The sequence below is a fragment of the Mobula hypostoma genome, chromosome 11 (assembly GCF_963921235.1).
Source record: "Mobula hypostoma chromosome 11, sMobHyp1.1, whole genome shotgun sequence".
In the NCBI taxonomy this organism is placed as follows: Eukaryota; Metazoa; Chordata; class Chondrichthyes; order Myliobatiformes; family Myliobatidae; genus Mobula; species Mobula hypostoma.
Window position 1 is genome coordinate 34,461,139 of NC_086107.1, and position 17,501 is coordinate 34,478,639.

The 17,501-nt window shown below is 38.4% G+C and overlaps 2 protein-coding genes across 3 annotated transcripts in view; one reads left to right on the top strand and one right to left on the bottom strand.

The window, feature by feature from the left end:
* The window catches only part of abtb2b (ankyrin repeat and BTB (POZ) domain containing 2b), a 231,970-nt gene extending 221,791 nt beyond the window's left edge, over positions 1-10,179 (top strand). The window contains exons 17-18 of the mRNA XM_063061802.1: positions 1,119-1,232; positions 7,352-10,179. Of these exons, the coding sequence (XP_062917872.1) occupies positions 1,119-1,232; positions 7,352-7,549 (312 nt within the window). The 3' untranslated portion in view covers positions 7,550-10,179. The remainder of the gene's footprint in view (positions 1-1,118; positions 1,233-7,351) is intronic.
* A 1,556-nt stretch (positions 10,180-11,735) lies between these two features.
* nat10 (N-acetyltransferase 10) overlaps positions 11,736-17,501 on the bottom strand; it is a 62,391-nt gene continuing 56,625 nt past the window's right edge. For both annotated transcript variants that reach the window (XM_063061804.1, XM_063061803.1), the window contains exons 24-29: positions 17,283-17,455; positions 16,058-16,177; positions 15,436-15,534; positions 14,057-14,130; positions 12,608-12,691; positions 11,736-12,175 (exon numbers count right to left, since the gene is read on the bottom strand). In XM_063061804.1, coding sequence (XP_062917874.1) covers positions 12,076-12,175; positions 12,608-12,691; positions 14,057-14,130; positions 15,436-15,534; positions 16,058-16,177; positions 17,283-17,455 — 650 coding nt within the window. In that variant the 3' untranslated portion in view covers positions 11,736-12,075. The remainder of the gene's footprint in view (positions 12,176-12,607; positions 12,692-14,056; positions 14,131-15,435; positions 15,535-16,057; positions 16,178-17,282; positions 17,456-17,501) is intronic.

The following is a 17,501-nucleotide window of genomic DNA, read 5'->3' on the forward strand; positions in this document are numbered from 1 at the left end:
TCCTGGTATGTAGATGTTCTAAAGGTTGACAACACAGTGCAGTTATTAAAAGTAAATGGAATCCCGGGTTTTATAGACAGCATATGGAAGTATTTTCCACAGACAACATTTGGGATTGAGTACAGGTGAGGGAATAACTTAAGAAAGACTCTAAACGTGTCAAGATGTTGATTTCGATCCAGCCACCTCTGGAATTTAAAGTAAAAGCAGCCCCATCACTTTAAGCAGATGGAGTGGCATTGTAAAAATGCCAAGGAAGCTTACAAAGCTCCATTTTAATTGACACCTTTTATATTTGGGAAGCCTTCAGCCCTGGGAAGAATACCAGAGTACTAAAAGTCGTTCCCCACTCACCAAAGACCCATGATGCCACCAGCCCATCAGCCTGCTCTTGAATGCTCCCAGTCTGGTTGGTTACCAATCAGGTCAAAGAAGGGTGTTTCAGAATTGAAAGTCCAATGCTTGCAGGTAAACCATGTTTCCTACCCAAATTCCTGCTCCTGCACACCAACAACCCCACCGCCCCAATGAAAAAAACAAAACAGTTAATGTAACTTACTGTTATTTCTAGACCATTAAAATTAAATGATACTAGCAATGTATGCAGTATCGTTATTTAGAATACTGTGTCCAATATGGGTACCATACTTGTGGAGTGAAAGTATTTGAAGGGGTACCAAAGACATTTACAATAATGTACACATACAAAGGATTACCATTGTTTAAATAACTGGAAGAAGGCAGTGAAAATCAAAAACATTGCAAATGTTGAAAATTCTCAGCAGTGCAGGTGACACCTCTGGAAGGAGGAACAGATGTCATCACTTGTGCTCTTTCTCCTATAATTAGTGTGATCTTCTGGGCATTGTCCTACAATCCTGCGAAGGCTTTGTTGAAAATATCAGACCTAATGTATTAACAGCTGGGTAGTAGTGAGGGCTGAGTATTCAGCATTTACTGTTAAGCTTACATATTCTAATTATAAGAAAGGAGAAGGCCAACAGTGTAGTAAGGCATTAAGATTTTTGGCTGCTACCCTACTTAAGTTGTAACGTGTACCAACAGACTGTTGAAAAGATGTAGTAATTAATTGAGTTTTCTTTCATTAATTTTCTAAGCTATTATCTGCGGCAAGCCTGTTCGAACTAGAAGCATTGCAGAGGCATTGCGAGATCATCTGCACCAAAATTATGAACTTGGAGAATGCAGTCATCATTTATTGCTATGCTAAGGTAAGTTCAGTCAGTTCTTTGAAAGCACTTTCCTTCAGAATCGGAATCAACTTTATCATTTCCGGCATATGTCATGAAATTTATTAACATACAGCAGCAATACAATGCATCCAATTTAATCAGCAATACAAAACATGAAACATAATCAATTTGCTTGGTCACTTTTTTTCTCTGTCAGCATCACCCATTAATACTTGGTGCTGCATACATTGTCTATTTAAAGTAAAATTATTTATGTCTTTACTTTCACACCTCTCCTGAAAACACTTACCGTTTTGAGCAGCATTCACATCGAGAGTGATGAAATACTTTGAGAGGTTGGTCATGACTAGACTGAACTCCTGCCTCAGCAAGGACCTGGACCCACTGCAATTTGACCATCGCCACAATAGGTCAACGGCAGACGCAATCTCAATGGCTCTTCACACGGCCTTAGACCACCTGGACAACACAAACACCTATGTCAGGATGCTGTTCATCGACTATAGCTCAGCATTTAACACCATCATTCCCACAATCCTGATTGAGAAGTTACAGAACCTGGGCCTCTGTACCTTCCTTTGCAATTGAATCCTCGACTTCCTAACCGGAAGACCACAATCTGTGCAGATTGGTGATAATGTCTCCTCCCAGCTGACGACCAACACTGATGCACCTCAGGGGTGTGTGCTTATCCCACTGCTCCACTGTCTCTATACTCATGACTGTATGGCTAGCATAGCTCAAATAACATCCATAAATTTGCTGATGATACAACCATTGATGGTAGAATCTCAGATGAAGACGAGAGGGCGTGCAGGAGTGAGATATACCAACTAGTAGAGTGATGTCGCAGCAACAACCTGGCACTCAACGTCAGTAAGATGAAAGAGCTGATTGTGGACTTCAAGAAGGGTAACATGAAGGATCACATACCAATCCTCATAGAGGGATCAGAAGTGGAGAGAGTGAGCAGTTTCAAGTTCCTGGGTGTCAAGATTTCTAAGGATCTAACCTGGTTCCAACATGTTGATACAGCTATAAAGAAGGCAAGACACCAACTATACTTCATTATGAGTTTGAAGAGATTTGCCAACAAAAACACTCAAAAACATCTATAGATGTACCATGGAGAGCATTCTGACAAGCTGCATCACCATCTGGTATTGGGGAGGGGTGCGGGGGTGCCCAACTGCACAGGACCAAAAGAAGCTGCAGAGGGTCGTGAATTTAGTCAGCTCCATTTTAGGTACTAGCCTATAAAGTACCCAGGACATCTTCAAGGAGCGGTGTCTCAGAAAGGCAGCGTCCATTATTAAGGAACTCCAGCACCCAGGGGCATGCCCTTTTCTCACTGTTACCATCAGGTAGGAGATACAGAAGCCTGAAGGCACACACTCAGCGATTCAGGAACAGCTCCTTCCCCTTTGCCATCTAATTCCTAAATGGACATTAAACCCATGAACACTACCTCACTTTTTAAATATTTATTATTTGTTTTTGCATGATTTTTGATCTATTCAATATATACATACTGTAATTATTTATTATTATTTCTTCTATATTATATATTACATTGAACTGCTACTGCTAAGTTAACAAATTTCACAACACATGCCAGTGATAATAAACCTGATTCTGATTATGGCCAAATAAGTACTGATAACATTCCTCTGCCCAAGTACCAAATGATTGGCAGACTCAGTTGGAGATTTCTCAACTGTATTTAATACTTTCAACAATCAACAACCACAAAAACCATAATCTATCGGACTATGGCAGGGCAGGGAGTAAGATCGTAAACACGAGGAATTCTGCAGATGCTGGAAATTCAAGCAACACACATCAAAGTTGCTGGTGAACACAGCAGGCCAGGTAGCATCTCTAGGAAGAGTTACAGTCGATGTTTCAGGCCGAGACCCTTCGTCAGGACTAACTGAAGGAAGAGTTAGTAAGAGATTTGAAAGTGGGAGGGGGAGGGGGAGATCCAAAATGATAGGAGAAGACAGGAGGGGGAGGGATGGAGCCAAGAGCTGGACAGCTGATTGGCAAAAGGGATATGAGAGGATCATGGGACAGGAGGCCCAGGGAGAAGGAAAAGGGGGAGGGGGGGAAAAAACCAGAGGATGGGCAAGGGGTATAGTCAGAGGGACAGAGGGAGAAAAAGGGGAGACAGAGAGAAAGAAAACAACAACAGGAATTCTGCAGATGCTGGAAATTCAAGCAACACACATCAAAGTTCCTGGTGAACGCAGCAAGCCAGGCAGCATCTCTAGGAAGAGGTCTGTACCTCTTCCTAGAGATGCTGCTGGGCCTGCTGTGTTCACCAGCAACTTTGATGTGTGTTGAGAGAGAAAGAATGTGTGTATATAAATAAATAATGGTTGGGTTACGAGGGGGAGGTGGGGCATTAGTGGAAGTTAGAGAAGTCAATGTTCATGCCATCAGGTTGGAGGCTACCCAGACGGAATATAAGGTGCTGTTCCTCCAACCTGAATGTGGCTCCATCTTTACAGTAGAGGAGGCAGTGGATAGACATATCAGAATGGGAATGGGATGTGGAATTAAAATGTGTGGCCACTGGAAGATCCTGCTTTCTCTGGCGGACAGAGCGTAGGTGTTCAGCAAAACAATCTCCCAGTCTGCGTCGGGTCTCGCCAATATATAGAAGGCCACATCAGGAGCACCGGACGCAGTATATCACCCCAGCCCCAGGTTAAGTGTCGCCTCACCTGGAAGGACTGTCTGGGGCCCTGAATGGTGGTAAGGGAGGAAGTGTAAGGGCATGTGTAGCACTTGTTCCACTTCCAACTAAAGGTGTAGCTATGGGCACCCGTATGGGTCCTAGCTATGCCTGTCTTTTTGTTGGCTTTGTGGAACGGTCCATGTTCCAAACCTATTCTGATATCTGTCCCCCACTATTCTTTTGCTACATCGACGACTGCATTGGCGCTGCTTCCTGCATGCATGCTGAGCTCGTTGACTTCATTAAAATTGCCTCCAACTTTCACCCTGCCCTCAAGTTTACCTGGTCCATTTCCAACACCTCCCTCCCCTTTCTAGATCTTTCTGTCTCTATCTATGGAGACAGCTTATCTACTGATGTCTACTATAAGCCTACTGACTCTCACAATAATCTGGACTATTCCTCTTCTCACCCCGTCTCTTGCAAAAATGCCATCCCCTTCTCGCAATTCCTCCGTCTCCACCGCATCTGCTCTCAGGATGAGGCTTTTCATTCCAGGACGAGGGAGATATCCTCCTTTTTTAAAGAAAGGGGCTTCCCTTCCTCCACCATCAACTCTGCTCTCAAACATATCTCCCCCATTTCACACACATCTGCTCTCACTCCATCCTCCCGTCACCCCATTAGGAATAGGGTTCCCCTGGTCCTCACCTACCACCCCACCAGCCTCCGGGTCCAACATATTATTCTCCGTAACTTCCGCCAACTCCAACGGGATCCCACCACTAAGCACATCTTTCCCTCCCCCCCCCGCTTTCCGCAGGGATCGCTCCCTACGCGACTCCCTTGTCCATTCGTTTCCCCCTCCCCACTGATCTCCCTCCTGGCACTTATCCTTGTAAGCGGAACAAGTGCTACACATGCTCTTACACTTCCTCCCTTACCACCATTCAGGGCCCCAGACAGTCCTTCCAGGTGAGGCGACACTTAACCTGGGGCTGGGGTGATATACTGCGTCCGGTGCTCCTGATGTGGCCTTCTATATATTGGCGAGACCCGACGCAGACTGGGATATCATTCTGCTGAACACGTATGCTCTGTCCACCAGAGAAAGCAGGTTCTCCCAGTGGCCACACATTTTAATTCCACATCCTATTCCCATTCTGATATATCTATCCACAGCCTCCTCTACTGTAAAGATGAAGCCACACTCAGGTTGGCAGAACACCACCTTATATTCCATCTGGGTAGCCTCCAACCTGATGGCATGAACATTGACTTCTCTAACTTCCGCTAATGCCCCACCTCCCCCTCGTACCCCATCAATTATTTATTTATATACACACATTCTTCCTCTCTCCTTTTTCCTCCCTCTGTCCCTCTGACTATACCCCTTGCCCATCCTTTGGGGTTTCTCCCCTCCCCTTTTTCCTTCTCCCTGGGCCTCCTGTCCCATGATCCTCTCATATCCCTTTTTCCAATCAGCTGTCCAGCTCTTGGCTCCATCCCTCCCCCTCCTGTCTTCTCCTATCATTTTGGATCTCCCCCTCCCCATCCCACTTTCAAATCTCTTACTAGCTCTTCCTTCAGTTAGTCCTGACGAAGGGTCTCGGCCTGAAAAGTCGACTGTACCTCTTCCTAGAGATGCTGCCTGGCCTGATGCGTTCACCAGCAACTTTGATGTGTGTTGCAGGGAGTAAGATGCTAGAGTCAATCAAAATAACAAATACTATTTGAAATTACTGATAAGTAAGGAAGCAAACTTCAAATATCAATAGAACATCAATCAGTACAACACAGGAGCAGACCTTTCAGCACAAGATCTTGTGCTTAACTAGTTTAGCCAATGACACTTGATGCCTTCTGCCTGCACAAGTCTATATCCCCCTATTCTCTGCAAATTCATGTGCTTTTTCAGGCATCCACCACTTACTATGTGGAAAAAAAAATCATGCCATGCACATCTCTTTTGTGCTTTCCCTCCTCTCTCCCTAAATGCATTATACACTTCAATGCTGGGAAAAAGCTACTGCCCGTCTCTTGCCTCTCAAGATTTTATAAACTTACATCAGATCCCGCCTCAGCTTCCTCCACACCAGAGAAAACCCTCCTAGTTTTCCCACCCTCCTCTTGTAACACACACTCTCTGATCCAGGCAGCATCCTGGGGAACCTCTTTTCCACTCTTTCCATTGCCTCCACATAGCTTCTATAGTGTGGTGACCAGAACTGAATGCAATGCTTCAGATGCAGCTGAACCAGAGTTTTATAAAGCTGCACATAACTACTTCTCATGACATTGAATTCAAGAGTCTAGTAAAAGCAGGCATGCTATACACCTTTTTTTTAAAATCATGCTATCAACTTGTGTAACTACTTTCAGGGAGCTATGAACTTGGACACCAAAATCCTTCTCTCCACATAAATTCTGCTATTAACTAAGTTTTCTTCACATTTGATCTCTAAAGTGCAACATGACACACTAGCCCAGATTAAACTCCATCTGCCATTCCTCCAGCCATACCTGCAAATGATCTGTATCCTTCGGCAATTTTCTACACTACACATACCACCAATCTTTGTTACTTGTGACATTCCTAACCCACCCATCCATGTTTTCACTCAAGTCATTAGTGTGTGTAAATTTATAAAAACTGTAAGACATAGAATTAAATCATTCAGCCCATCAAGTCTGCTCTGCTTTTCATCATGGCTGATTCATTTCCATCTCAACCCCATTCTCCTGCCTTCTCCCCGTAGTCTTTCAAACCCTAAGTTAGCAAGAATCTTTCAAGTTCTACCTTAAATACACCCAATGACTTGGCCTCTACAGCCATCTGTGACCATGAATTTCAGATTCACCACACTCTGGCTAAAGAAATTCCTCATCTCCATTCTAGATGTCCCTCTATTCTGAGGTTGTGCCCTCTAGTCCGAGACTCCCCTGATATAGGAAACATCCTCTCCATATCCACTCTCTCTAGGCTTTTCAATATTCAACAGGTTTCAGTGAGATCCCCTGCACCCCACTTCTAAATTCTAGAGAGCACAGGCCCAGAGTTATCAAATGCTGCTCATAAGATGAGCCTTTCTTTCCCAGAATTATTTTTGTAAACCTCCTTTGTACCCTCTCCAATGTCAGCAATTTTTATTCTTCGACTAACAATAATCAGGATTAACAAGAAATGCTGGTCTTGCCAATATTGCCCAGATCCTGCAAATAAATATTTTTAAAAAGATATATGGTCATCTGATTCATCTGGGGTTTGTGTATTGCACAATTTTACAAACCAGATTTATCAATGTTGAAATTAGTTCAATAAGTAATTAAATACCCGCAAAGTATTTTCAGGATGCCCTAAACAATGCAAGATTGTTAGTTTCACCTTGTTGTCTCTGTGAAATTGGAAATGCTTCCTTACCTCAATTTGTTTTATTTACTTTGGTTTCCTCAGATACACAATGCATACGAGCTGCTTTCTTACACTGAGAGCTATTTCCTGAAAAACTTCAGTGCACTTCTTGATCAAGAGTCTTTCAGACAGCTGATTTATGGACGCAATAGCAAACTGCAGGGCCCAGACCCTCTTCAGGCCCTGGATATAGCATTAGCCAATAGAATGCGGTCTATCTACATCACATCAAGAGTGTAAAAAACCTGCCCTTCAATAAACTGGAAAAGCATTATGTACATTACAAAATACTTCATGTGGTCTAATCCTGACTGCAGCTTTGAGAGTCAGTTCTTTGGCAATGTGAAGAACTACTAAAAGAGGTAAATGTGATACACTAAAGTGAACTCTGAATTAATGATAATTACCAACACTTTTCTTGATTTGGTTGTGGGTAATCTAATTTTTATTCACTCTGTACCTCTCTAAAGCCTCGGATGTATTGAAGAAATGGTGAAGGAATATTTGAACAGTTTTTTTTTACCTAAACTGAAAAGGGACAGATCAAAATAGATATGCCAAATCTGACTGAAATATTATTCTATATACATGCCTTTCCTTGGGATCAAATGATAAAGCAACTTAGAGTCAGAAAGAAATCTCAAACTTCATGTACATTGCAAGCTCAGTGCACTCTGTGCACAGAACTACAGGCATTTTATTTTCAGGTTTAAGTAAAAGATTGTAGTCAATGTTGTTTCTATTAGTTTGGGTAATTAATCTTTAGTTTGCATAATATGTATATGCCAGTCACAGACTAGTAATGGAGAGACCAAAAATAACATTTCTAGATGAAAATGGAAAACTTCACGAAGATGATTGAAATTAATCTGTGCACATTTTTGGGATGCATCATTGACACTTGTCAATTTTCTTCAATATTGTAAGATAAAACATGTCAATAAACAGATTAATGGCTTTGTTATAATAAGAATCTTACGCAAAGGTATTAATCAGTTTGTTAAAAATAATGAGGAATCTCAGTTTCTAACTGTATTCCAGCTTAGATCTTACGTGAGATTTTCTGGGTTTTATCTGAAATCATTCATTAAAGGCAGTCTTATTGATGTATTCCTTAAAATCTAGTTTTACTAGAAGGCGTTAAGATCTTTTGACCTGTAAAGCCCATACTGAAGTTATTTGAGTCCATGATGGACTAATAAAAATCAATGATAATAATATGTACAGATTAGTGACAGCACATTAGTTTTGCACTAGTTTAGGATAACAGCGGGCTTAGCTAATGCAGTCTCCTGTCTAAATACAAGTAACAAATGCTTTGAAGAACATTGATAATAAACTCTGCCTGAAGTAAGGATAGCATAAAGGTGCATATAAATAAAACTGATTTTTAGGAAGCAGATTTAAAACAGTTTCTATACTGCCACTGAATGCAGTGTTAAATATTAGCTAAATAGCCTCTAGTATACTGCAAGTTTCTTAGGTAGGCTGTGCGATAATGAAAGCAAAACAATTTGTAAATACCAAGGTAAAAGGTACTTTCTAAATTGTACTGAAGGATTACCATTAAATTCAATGGCAGCTTCAAACATTAGGGCACATTAAAAGACATAATGTGACATTAAATATTCCAAAACCAAAATACTACAATTCAAATAGTACAATAATTACAGAATGAATAATTGAGACAATTATGTTCTTCAGTACCTTCATTAATATATTGGTTTTAACAAGGTTAAACACCCTAAGGTATTTCACATGGCTGACTGTTGTAACAAGAGACAGGGAACAAAAAGCTTGTTTAAAGTGTTACTTCAGGATTGTCCATGAAACAAAGAAAGGTGGAAAGTTCTAAGGAGACTTCAGAATTTGGAATTATGAAGCAGAACAATGCAAAACAAACAGTTGTTTTGAGTTAAGCAGAGAAGGAAATCAAATTGAATTGCAGATATTACAGTAGGTCACTGGGTGACAATGGTTAGTATTTTTTTTAATTGGGAAGTTAATTATTTACTTAGTTTAATGTAGAAGTGATTAAAATATCCAACTGAAAACTGCCTAAATTTTTGTCGGGGGGAGGGAGGGTGGCAGTGGGAGTGTACAGTACCCCTGAATGAAAATATTAATTTCCGACTCAATTCTGAGAAAGTACCACCAAGGCTGGTACACTGGTGTTTTTGTACTGTTGACAAAATCTTTAAAATAAAAACTGGAGAAACAATTTTGCTTTGTTGATATGCTTATGAACAAATTTAAATCTGCACTTTGGTCTTTATTTCCCTATAGATCAGTAAGATTTCTCACAAAAGGTCTATTTACCCATGGATACACCTAAAAGAGTAAAAATGGTTACATCTTAACTCTCGCTCAAAAGTGCCATTTTCTCTACATTTTCTTTAATAAACCATAAGAGATCCATTTGAACATTAATTAAGACAAGCAAGATTGGAATTTTGAACAGTCAGAAACATGACTCAATATTCAGCAAACTAAATTATGAACAACTGGTTTTTAAAATTGTATTCTATGCCTTATATGGAGACATTTAGGAGATAAAAACATTGCACTTAACACTATCAATTCTTCCAAAATCAAATCAACCGCAGGTAAATAAAATAATTTTCTAACTTAGAAGAGACTTCAGGGGCTGAATGGTCAACTATCATTTTTTTTTTAAGTACTTTATAAAACAGGTGGCCATTTAATCCATCAGGTCTCATTACCCCCAAAACTTGTTCGTAGACCATAAGACATAGGAACAGAATTAGACTATTTGGCCCATCCTGTCTGCTCTGTTCTCCCTCACCGATGCCAACTGGTTGCGTATACTAATGGGCAAGTTCAGTTGCCAATTATTCTACCAGAATATCTTGGAGACATGGGAGGAAAGCCATATTACTGTGGAGAAAACCTGCAAATTCCATGTAGGTCTGGAGCCATGAAGTAGTTTCTCATACTGCTATACCACAATGCCATGAGTGATCAGTAATTCACAAAAAGAAATTATCAAATGTTGCATGTAAAACAGAAATCTAGAAGAGCCTCTTAAATCCATGTTTACATTTGCTGTGCTTCAGAAATTACTGCTAAACATTTCTTAGTTATTTCTTTTATTCAAATGGAGTTCCCTGTTGTCTAATTATACCAAATGAAGATGATTTAGAGATGCACAGTGGATTCCTGAAAGACACACAAAGTTCCAAATTTGCTATATTGCTTCAATCAATGTGCTATATGTCAGCTTCAAACCACTGAATTGTTTGTAAATTCAGCTTATTAAATGTTTTTGTTTAAACCTAAACTTGCACACTTGAACTTGCAACTGATGTTCTTGCACAGCTTTAAACACAAGTTTTCTGTCAGAGAATTGTAACCCTATGTGGGCAACTTCAATACTTCTCAGTTAGTCATACTGACTACCACACTGTTGTACTATAAATTGGTGCATGTCACAAATTTGGTTTAAGGGAGCTGAAACTCCACCCTTCCAAATAAGTGTATACAAGTATTTTTAAATTAATTATTGAATACATCTAAGGGCTTTCTTTTCTTCTTTTTGCCTTAAGTATTCCATACTGCAAAATACTGTCACTGGCCATCCGATTTTTTTCTTAAAACTGATTTATTTATTTAGAGATACAGATATAGTGTGGAATAGCCCTTCGAGCTATGTGTCCAGCAACCCCTGATTTAAACCTAACCTAATCATGGGACCAATTAACCTACTAACCGGTTTGTCTTTGGACTGCGGGAGGAAACGGGAGCACCTGGAGAAAACCAATGCATTCTACAAGGATGATGTACAAACTCCCTAGAGGACGTGGGAACTGAACTCCATCGGCCCGAGCTGTAAACTTAATACCCAGATAAATGTAGCTTTAGGATCCTGGAAACAACAGCAATAAGAACACCTTCACAAAGATTGCAGTAATCCAAGAAGCTAGTCCATCAACACTCTACCAGCAGTATTCAACAACAGGAACTAATTTTTTTCCAACAGTTGTTTTTTTGCCTGGCTGTCATGCATATACCCCAAGACTGAATCAAAAGAAAGAAAACAATTAAATAACTAACTCTACAATTATGAAATGTAGTCACCTATCCAGAAAGTGATCACAATTATGATATTCAAGTTGTAACAACACAAGTCTCATATCGGTATCAATAAACTGCACGCCACAAATTAATTGGTGAACAATTCATCAATTCTTCTAATTATCTGGAAAATATCAACTCTTTCAGACTCACAAAGACTGATTTTCTTTTCCAAACTTAAATATAACTAACCAAAGTGCTGTAAAGAAGAATGAACCACATACCTAGCCTTTACTGATCAATGCAACAAAAGTTAGTTGGACGTTAAAGATGAATAAAACACACTAATCACAATTGAAAATAAAAACAACTTTTAATAGATTTAGTCCCGTTCCATTTTTACATATTAAATTGTCTTTTATGTCTTTATATAAATCCACAGACTCAACACAACATTCCAACCGAGTATTAAAAATATAACAAAAACCTGGAAATGTCAGTGTTAACACATTTAATGAGGGAATAGAGTAGTGATCTTCTATTCTGTAAGGTCTCCAAAATTTTGAATTGAAATGCAACAGATCTCAGTAATTTTCGACCTTTCTCTTTCTCATTCCAATCATATTTCTTTCTGCTGGATACCTGAAGATATTGAAAACATCCTATACAAAATTATGCCCATCATGAAATAAGTTATTGAATTTGAAATTGTGTCTTTTGGTTTATGTAAATTATTTTGCCCACTTCTGTTTCTTTTCCTTGTTCTTTTTCATCCGTTTCTTCTCCAATCGGTGATCGCCTTTCACCATTGAATCTTGTTTTCTTTTGCCACTAAAAAGGTTGAAAAAATTATACAAATTGACCATGTGTTCCTATTGAAAACTATATCTCAAGAAGAGCAAGTTTGTGAAACAAAAGAGTATCTCACTGTTTGCAAGTTATTTAAAGATATTAATGCTTCAGGAATAATAAAGCACTTTGGAAATATCCTAAGGTCATGAAATGGAACTTATAAATTTGTGTGTTTTGGACAGAACATAATTTACTTTTGATGGGTGCTGCATGTTGTCTCATTTCTCTGAATCCCCTTGACATCATACATATATACTACATTTTGTAGAACTTCTATTTTCTCTCACCCGCATTCTCCCTTTGAAGAAAATCTTTCCCCGATACTATTTGACTGCAGCAGTGTTCAGACTGCTCATTCTATCAACACAGTGATGCTTCAAAAAAAATTCAGCAAACAGATAAGCGTGTCACCTTTGAATGCTGATAACTGTGGCATTCTTTCCTGTTGTCTTCAGTACTTCATTCCATTCATCGTCATTGCCACGGATCGTATACCTGGTTAACAAAATTGATATTAATGTCTGCAGCCCGGACCAAGCAATACATCACATCTCTATGGCGTAAGCAGAGGAAAAGCATGAAAAATATCAACCAGCTTCCTAGAGTTCAGGATATAGAAGTTGGCCATCAAGAAGTTATAAAAAATTTTCATTTTAACAGTAAGTTATAATGAAAACCAAAGTTTGTGTAAAACTGATTAGTTGCCAATAATCACTTAAGTTATATAATTAAAGGTTAATCCAAAAGAGACTTTTCACACCCATGCAAGATGAATAAGAAAAAGAGTCTACAAAATAAGGCATCATGACGTAAGTTAAGCCAAATATGCCAGAACTATAATGGATCAACTGTAATGGGCAGAGTACCTTAATGCAAATGGAAATATTAAAACACAAGGGACATGTTCTTTAAAAGATAATTCTTGTGTCCTAAAGTGGCTAAGGGAGGTTAATTAAGCCATACAAACCAAGTTACTAACAAACAGAATCCCTGACCTGTTAAGTTTTTCTAAATGAGCACAATGAAAGCAGTGCTATAACAGCATTAAATACTCCCAGGCTTGTATTGGAAATAGGCCGGGGGCTCGGTCTCCTGCAACTCAGCACCCCCTGCTGGAAGCTGAGCAAACACAGGTGGAGCTTGGATGAAGATGTCAAAAATAGAGACTACATTCTCAGGATAGTTCGACAGATGGTTAGTACTAACATGAGGAGAAATTCTTTCATTCACAATATTTTGATTCATTGAAAATGTCTATCTCAAAAAAAAACAGCTCAGTCACTATGTTCCATAAATACAATGCTGCTTATGGATAATTACAATATAAGGGGATAGGGCAGTGGAGATGATCAGTCATGATCTCACTGAATGACATAACAGGTTTGAGAAGATCTATGGCCTTCCTTTTCCTCTATCCTATGTTCTTAATTTTCTAATATTCACCACGAAGAAGCCCCCTTTGATAATAACTGCTTAGTCAATTACATTATAAAAGCTATAACGGATTTTAATCAAAAATGGTCCAAGAAACATCTGGTTAGAAACCCACCTTCTCCCCTTACAGATGCTTGAACTAATAGAAATATATTTACCTGACAGAATACAAATTATATCAACTACAATCATCTTCACCTGATCAGGTTTTCAATATTAGGCAAGTATTAAAAATTCTAGGGTTAAAACTCCCGATTATCTTACCCCAACCACACAACAGTCAAAGCAAATGTTATGTATTAAAGTTTGTAAAATAGGATAGAGTCCAAGTAGCTTCTATAAATTACACCCTTTATGCTTCTAGTTAGAAGCATAAAGAACACCAAGTTCATCAATTTGAATTCAATCTCATCAACACAATCTTACTGAGTTAGATCTATTCCCTTCAACTTTTCAACTTCCTGCTTGTGTTTTTCTTCAAATTCTTTTGCTGCTTCCTCCTTTAGAAAGAAACAACAGTATCAATACAAGGTATTTAGAAAGGTGCTACATACCTGGTACGTAATCGTCTTTTCAAATAACTTGGAGATAAATTACTTTTAAGTGATATTTACTTGTTTTAAGGACACTTATCTAAAGCAATACACCAAATTTATTATTTCCAAGTATTCACTCAGACTTATCATGGCTAAAGGGATAACCTAGTGCTGATCTAGTGGTAATTGACTGCTGTACCTCTGATAAAAAATGATACAGGTTATGGATTTATAAATTTTAGCCAAACATGGTTAAGTGCTTTTCTTGATAATGAATCAAGCTGAATAAAAACTGATCAAAGTTTCTTGGGCTTATTTGACACAAATGGGTATATCAAGAGAGAGGCAATTCTGTCCATCACCTCTAATATATACAATTTTGTATTATAAAAAGGTGTAGCTAGGCAAAGGACATAGATGGGATTATTCACCAATAGAGATGAACCCAAAGTGATCATTTTCAGACTGATAGCAGAGTTGAATTTCATTCAATCAATAAGAAATACACCAAATTTGCAGCTACAATTAAAGTTAAAGTTGTGCCAGATTACATTAGATTACAAGGACCACATAAATACATGACATTTTTATAATATTTTATATTATTTTTGTCACATCATGGAAATATTTCATTTATTTAGAAATACAGTGCAGAATACGCCCTTCGAGCCACACCGGCCAGCAAACTCTGACTTAACCCTAACCTAATCAAGGGACACTTTACAATGACCAATTAACCTACCAACTGGTACGTCTTTGGGATGTGGGAGGCAATCAGAGCACCTAGAAAACCAAGGAGTCTTGGGGGAGAATGTACAAACTCATTACAAGCAGCGGCAGGAACTAAACCCAAGTTACTGGCACTATAAAGTGTTACACAACTGCTATGCTTATTTTATATTTTGTGTGTGCTTTAGGATAATTGTATAAAGCTTTAAAGAGAGTAATGCCTCAGGGTTATGCTGCTCTGCCAGACATCGTCATAGAGTTATACAGTATAGAGGCTTACACTTTGGTCCAACTCATCCTATCCAACCAAGAAACCAACTTAAGCTAGTCCCATTTGGCCCATATCAGTCTCAATCTTTCTTATTCATGTACCTGAGAAAATGTCTTTTAAATGCTGTAATTATACCACAAAAATAAGGTTAAATATAAAGCTTTTGTGTTAAATGTCTACAATTATATCAAAATGCAGTCAAAGAAATCATGAGTTTCATTTACTGCATACGAAACTATTTACTCCTAAACAAGTCGATCAGCACATACCAGATCCTCAGATAGTGATTTGACTGTAGGTTCCATGACTACCTCCTTCGCAGTAATCATTTGCTGTTCCATATCTTTCTCCAGGATGCGATTGAAGAGCTAACACACACAAAAAAAAACAAAGTCTATTTTTCCAAAATATTTTCAACCAACAATATGGGATAGATGTAATTTTGCTCATCAGCTTCCAGATTACCAGTCATTTCAAATTAAATGTTTTAGGTACAATATTTTCAATTTAAAGGTAGCATAGAGAAAGATGTGATGTTAGAAATAAGTTGTTAATTGACACCGTACTTTCAGTAAATACCAGTACATTTAGAGCATCACCTCCTGACCCCAGACAAACTTCATTCTGCAACTACCATCAAAATAACAAAAAACTTGTCTGCATTTTATAATTTGTTTATTATCTTGTTGATCCAGAATTCGACATAGGAAGATCAAAATATATTTCGATGGATATGCAAGCCAAAGAGAAATTTTTGACAATTACTGATCATCATTAACTTTGTTACAATGGCAGATGACTCTTCAATATACAACTTTGCAGAAGGTGGTTCTGCAATAACATTCTTACAATTGACTACAAAGAACATCGTTTATCTAATGATTCAGTTACCTGGACAACTTTGCGGATTAATCGGTTGAAAAGACCCATTAATTGACTACTTGGAAGATCAATTTCCTTCTCCAGCTGGTCAATAGATTTGTGTTGAAGTCCAATACCTAGTAATAATGCCTTAAAACAGGATGAGGCCACACATGAATTTAAACTCTTGCTAAGTTATTTTCCCATTAAACTTTTCATTTTACAACACCAGTAGAAATTATTATTAACAGGTAATCTGTAAATTTTTCTGAAAATAATTGTGATTGTTATTACAAAAATCATCTAAAACCTTAAAAACCCTCCCTCAAACACAAGAGATTTTGCAGATGCTGGAAATCCAGAGTAACACATGCAAAATGCTGGAGGAACTCAGCAGGTCAGGCAGCATCTGTGGAAAAACTTTATTATTCTGGCTTCTTCCCCATTCTTTTCCAGCACTGAAGAAGGGTCTCAGCCTGAAACGTCAACTGCTTATTCCTTTCATCGATGCTGCTTGACCTGCTAAGTCCCTCAAGAACTTGCTCTAATGCCTACACATTAGGACAGAATACTGTGCCAAATCATGATATGAATCAGGAAAATAAGATTAAAGAATGCAGTAGTATTATCAATATTATCACAAATTCCCCAAGGGGAATGGTTATCAACATTGGGGCTTCAGCTGTTCAATTGAACACAGTGGGAATAAAATGCCTTAAATACTTATTTAAACTTAAGTCAGCACTTTCACACTCAATGTTACCACGCTGAAGTGTGAAAATTTAACTGCTGGCAATCACTCTAAGATCTAAACACATATAAATTAGGAGGCCTCTTGACCCCTCCTGCCTACCCTGCCATTTAATATCATCGAAATTTGGTTGTAATCTCAACTCTACTTTTGTATCAGAAATCTTTCACCCTACCTTGTTTATCAAGAATCTATCCATCTTATTTACCAATGAACTATGTTCCCCAGCACCCAAATGAATCATTGGACATATTGAGCTCCAATCCAATCTTACTGTCATTCTGCAAAATAACTGTCTTAAAGTTTTGTTTAAAGATTTTCAAACTTCACATCTGTACTCATTCATAGAAACTAAGTGTAAATGCTTCATAACTTAAAAAGAACTGATGGAAAATGTTAGGTTTGAGAATCCATTAAAATTAGAAACACTGGGTGCAAAAATGAATTATTCATGTCAAATAATGTGAACATAATCCATAAGCTGAAAATTAGTGTAATACGTACAGACTGTGCAACAGATAATGAGATATCATCAAGCTGGTTCAAAAAGTAGAGCTGAGAAATACAAGGGATCATATCCATGATTAGGTGGTAGTCCACCATATTCCTTGAGTACATCTCCAAACGTTTCAAATCATATGGTGTAAATTTAGCTTCCAGCTGAGATCTGCTTAGTGCTGAGAGAGAGAAAAGTATGTAAGTAAAATCAACATATGCATAGAA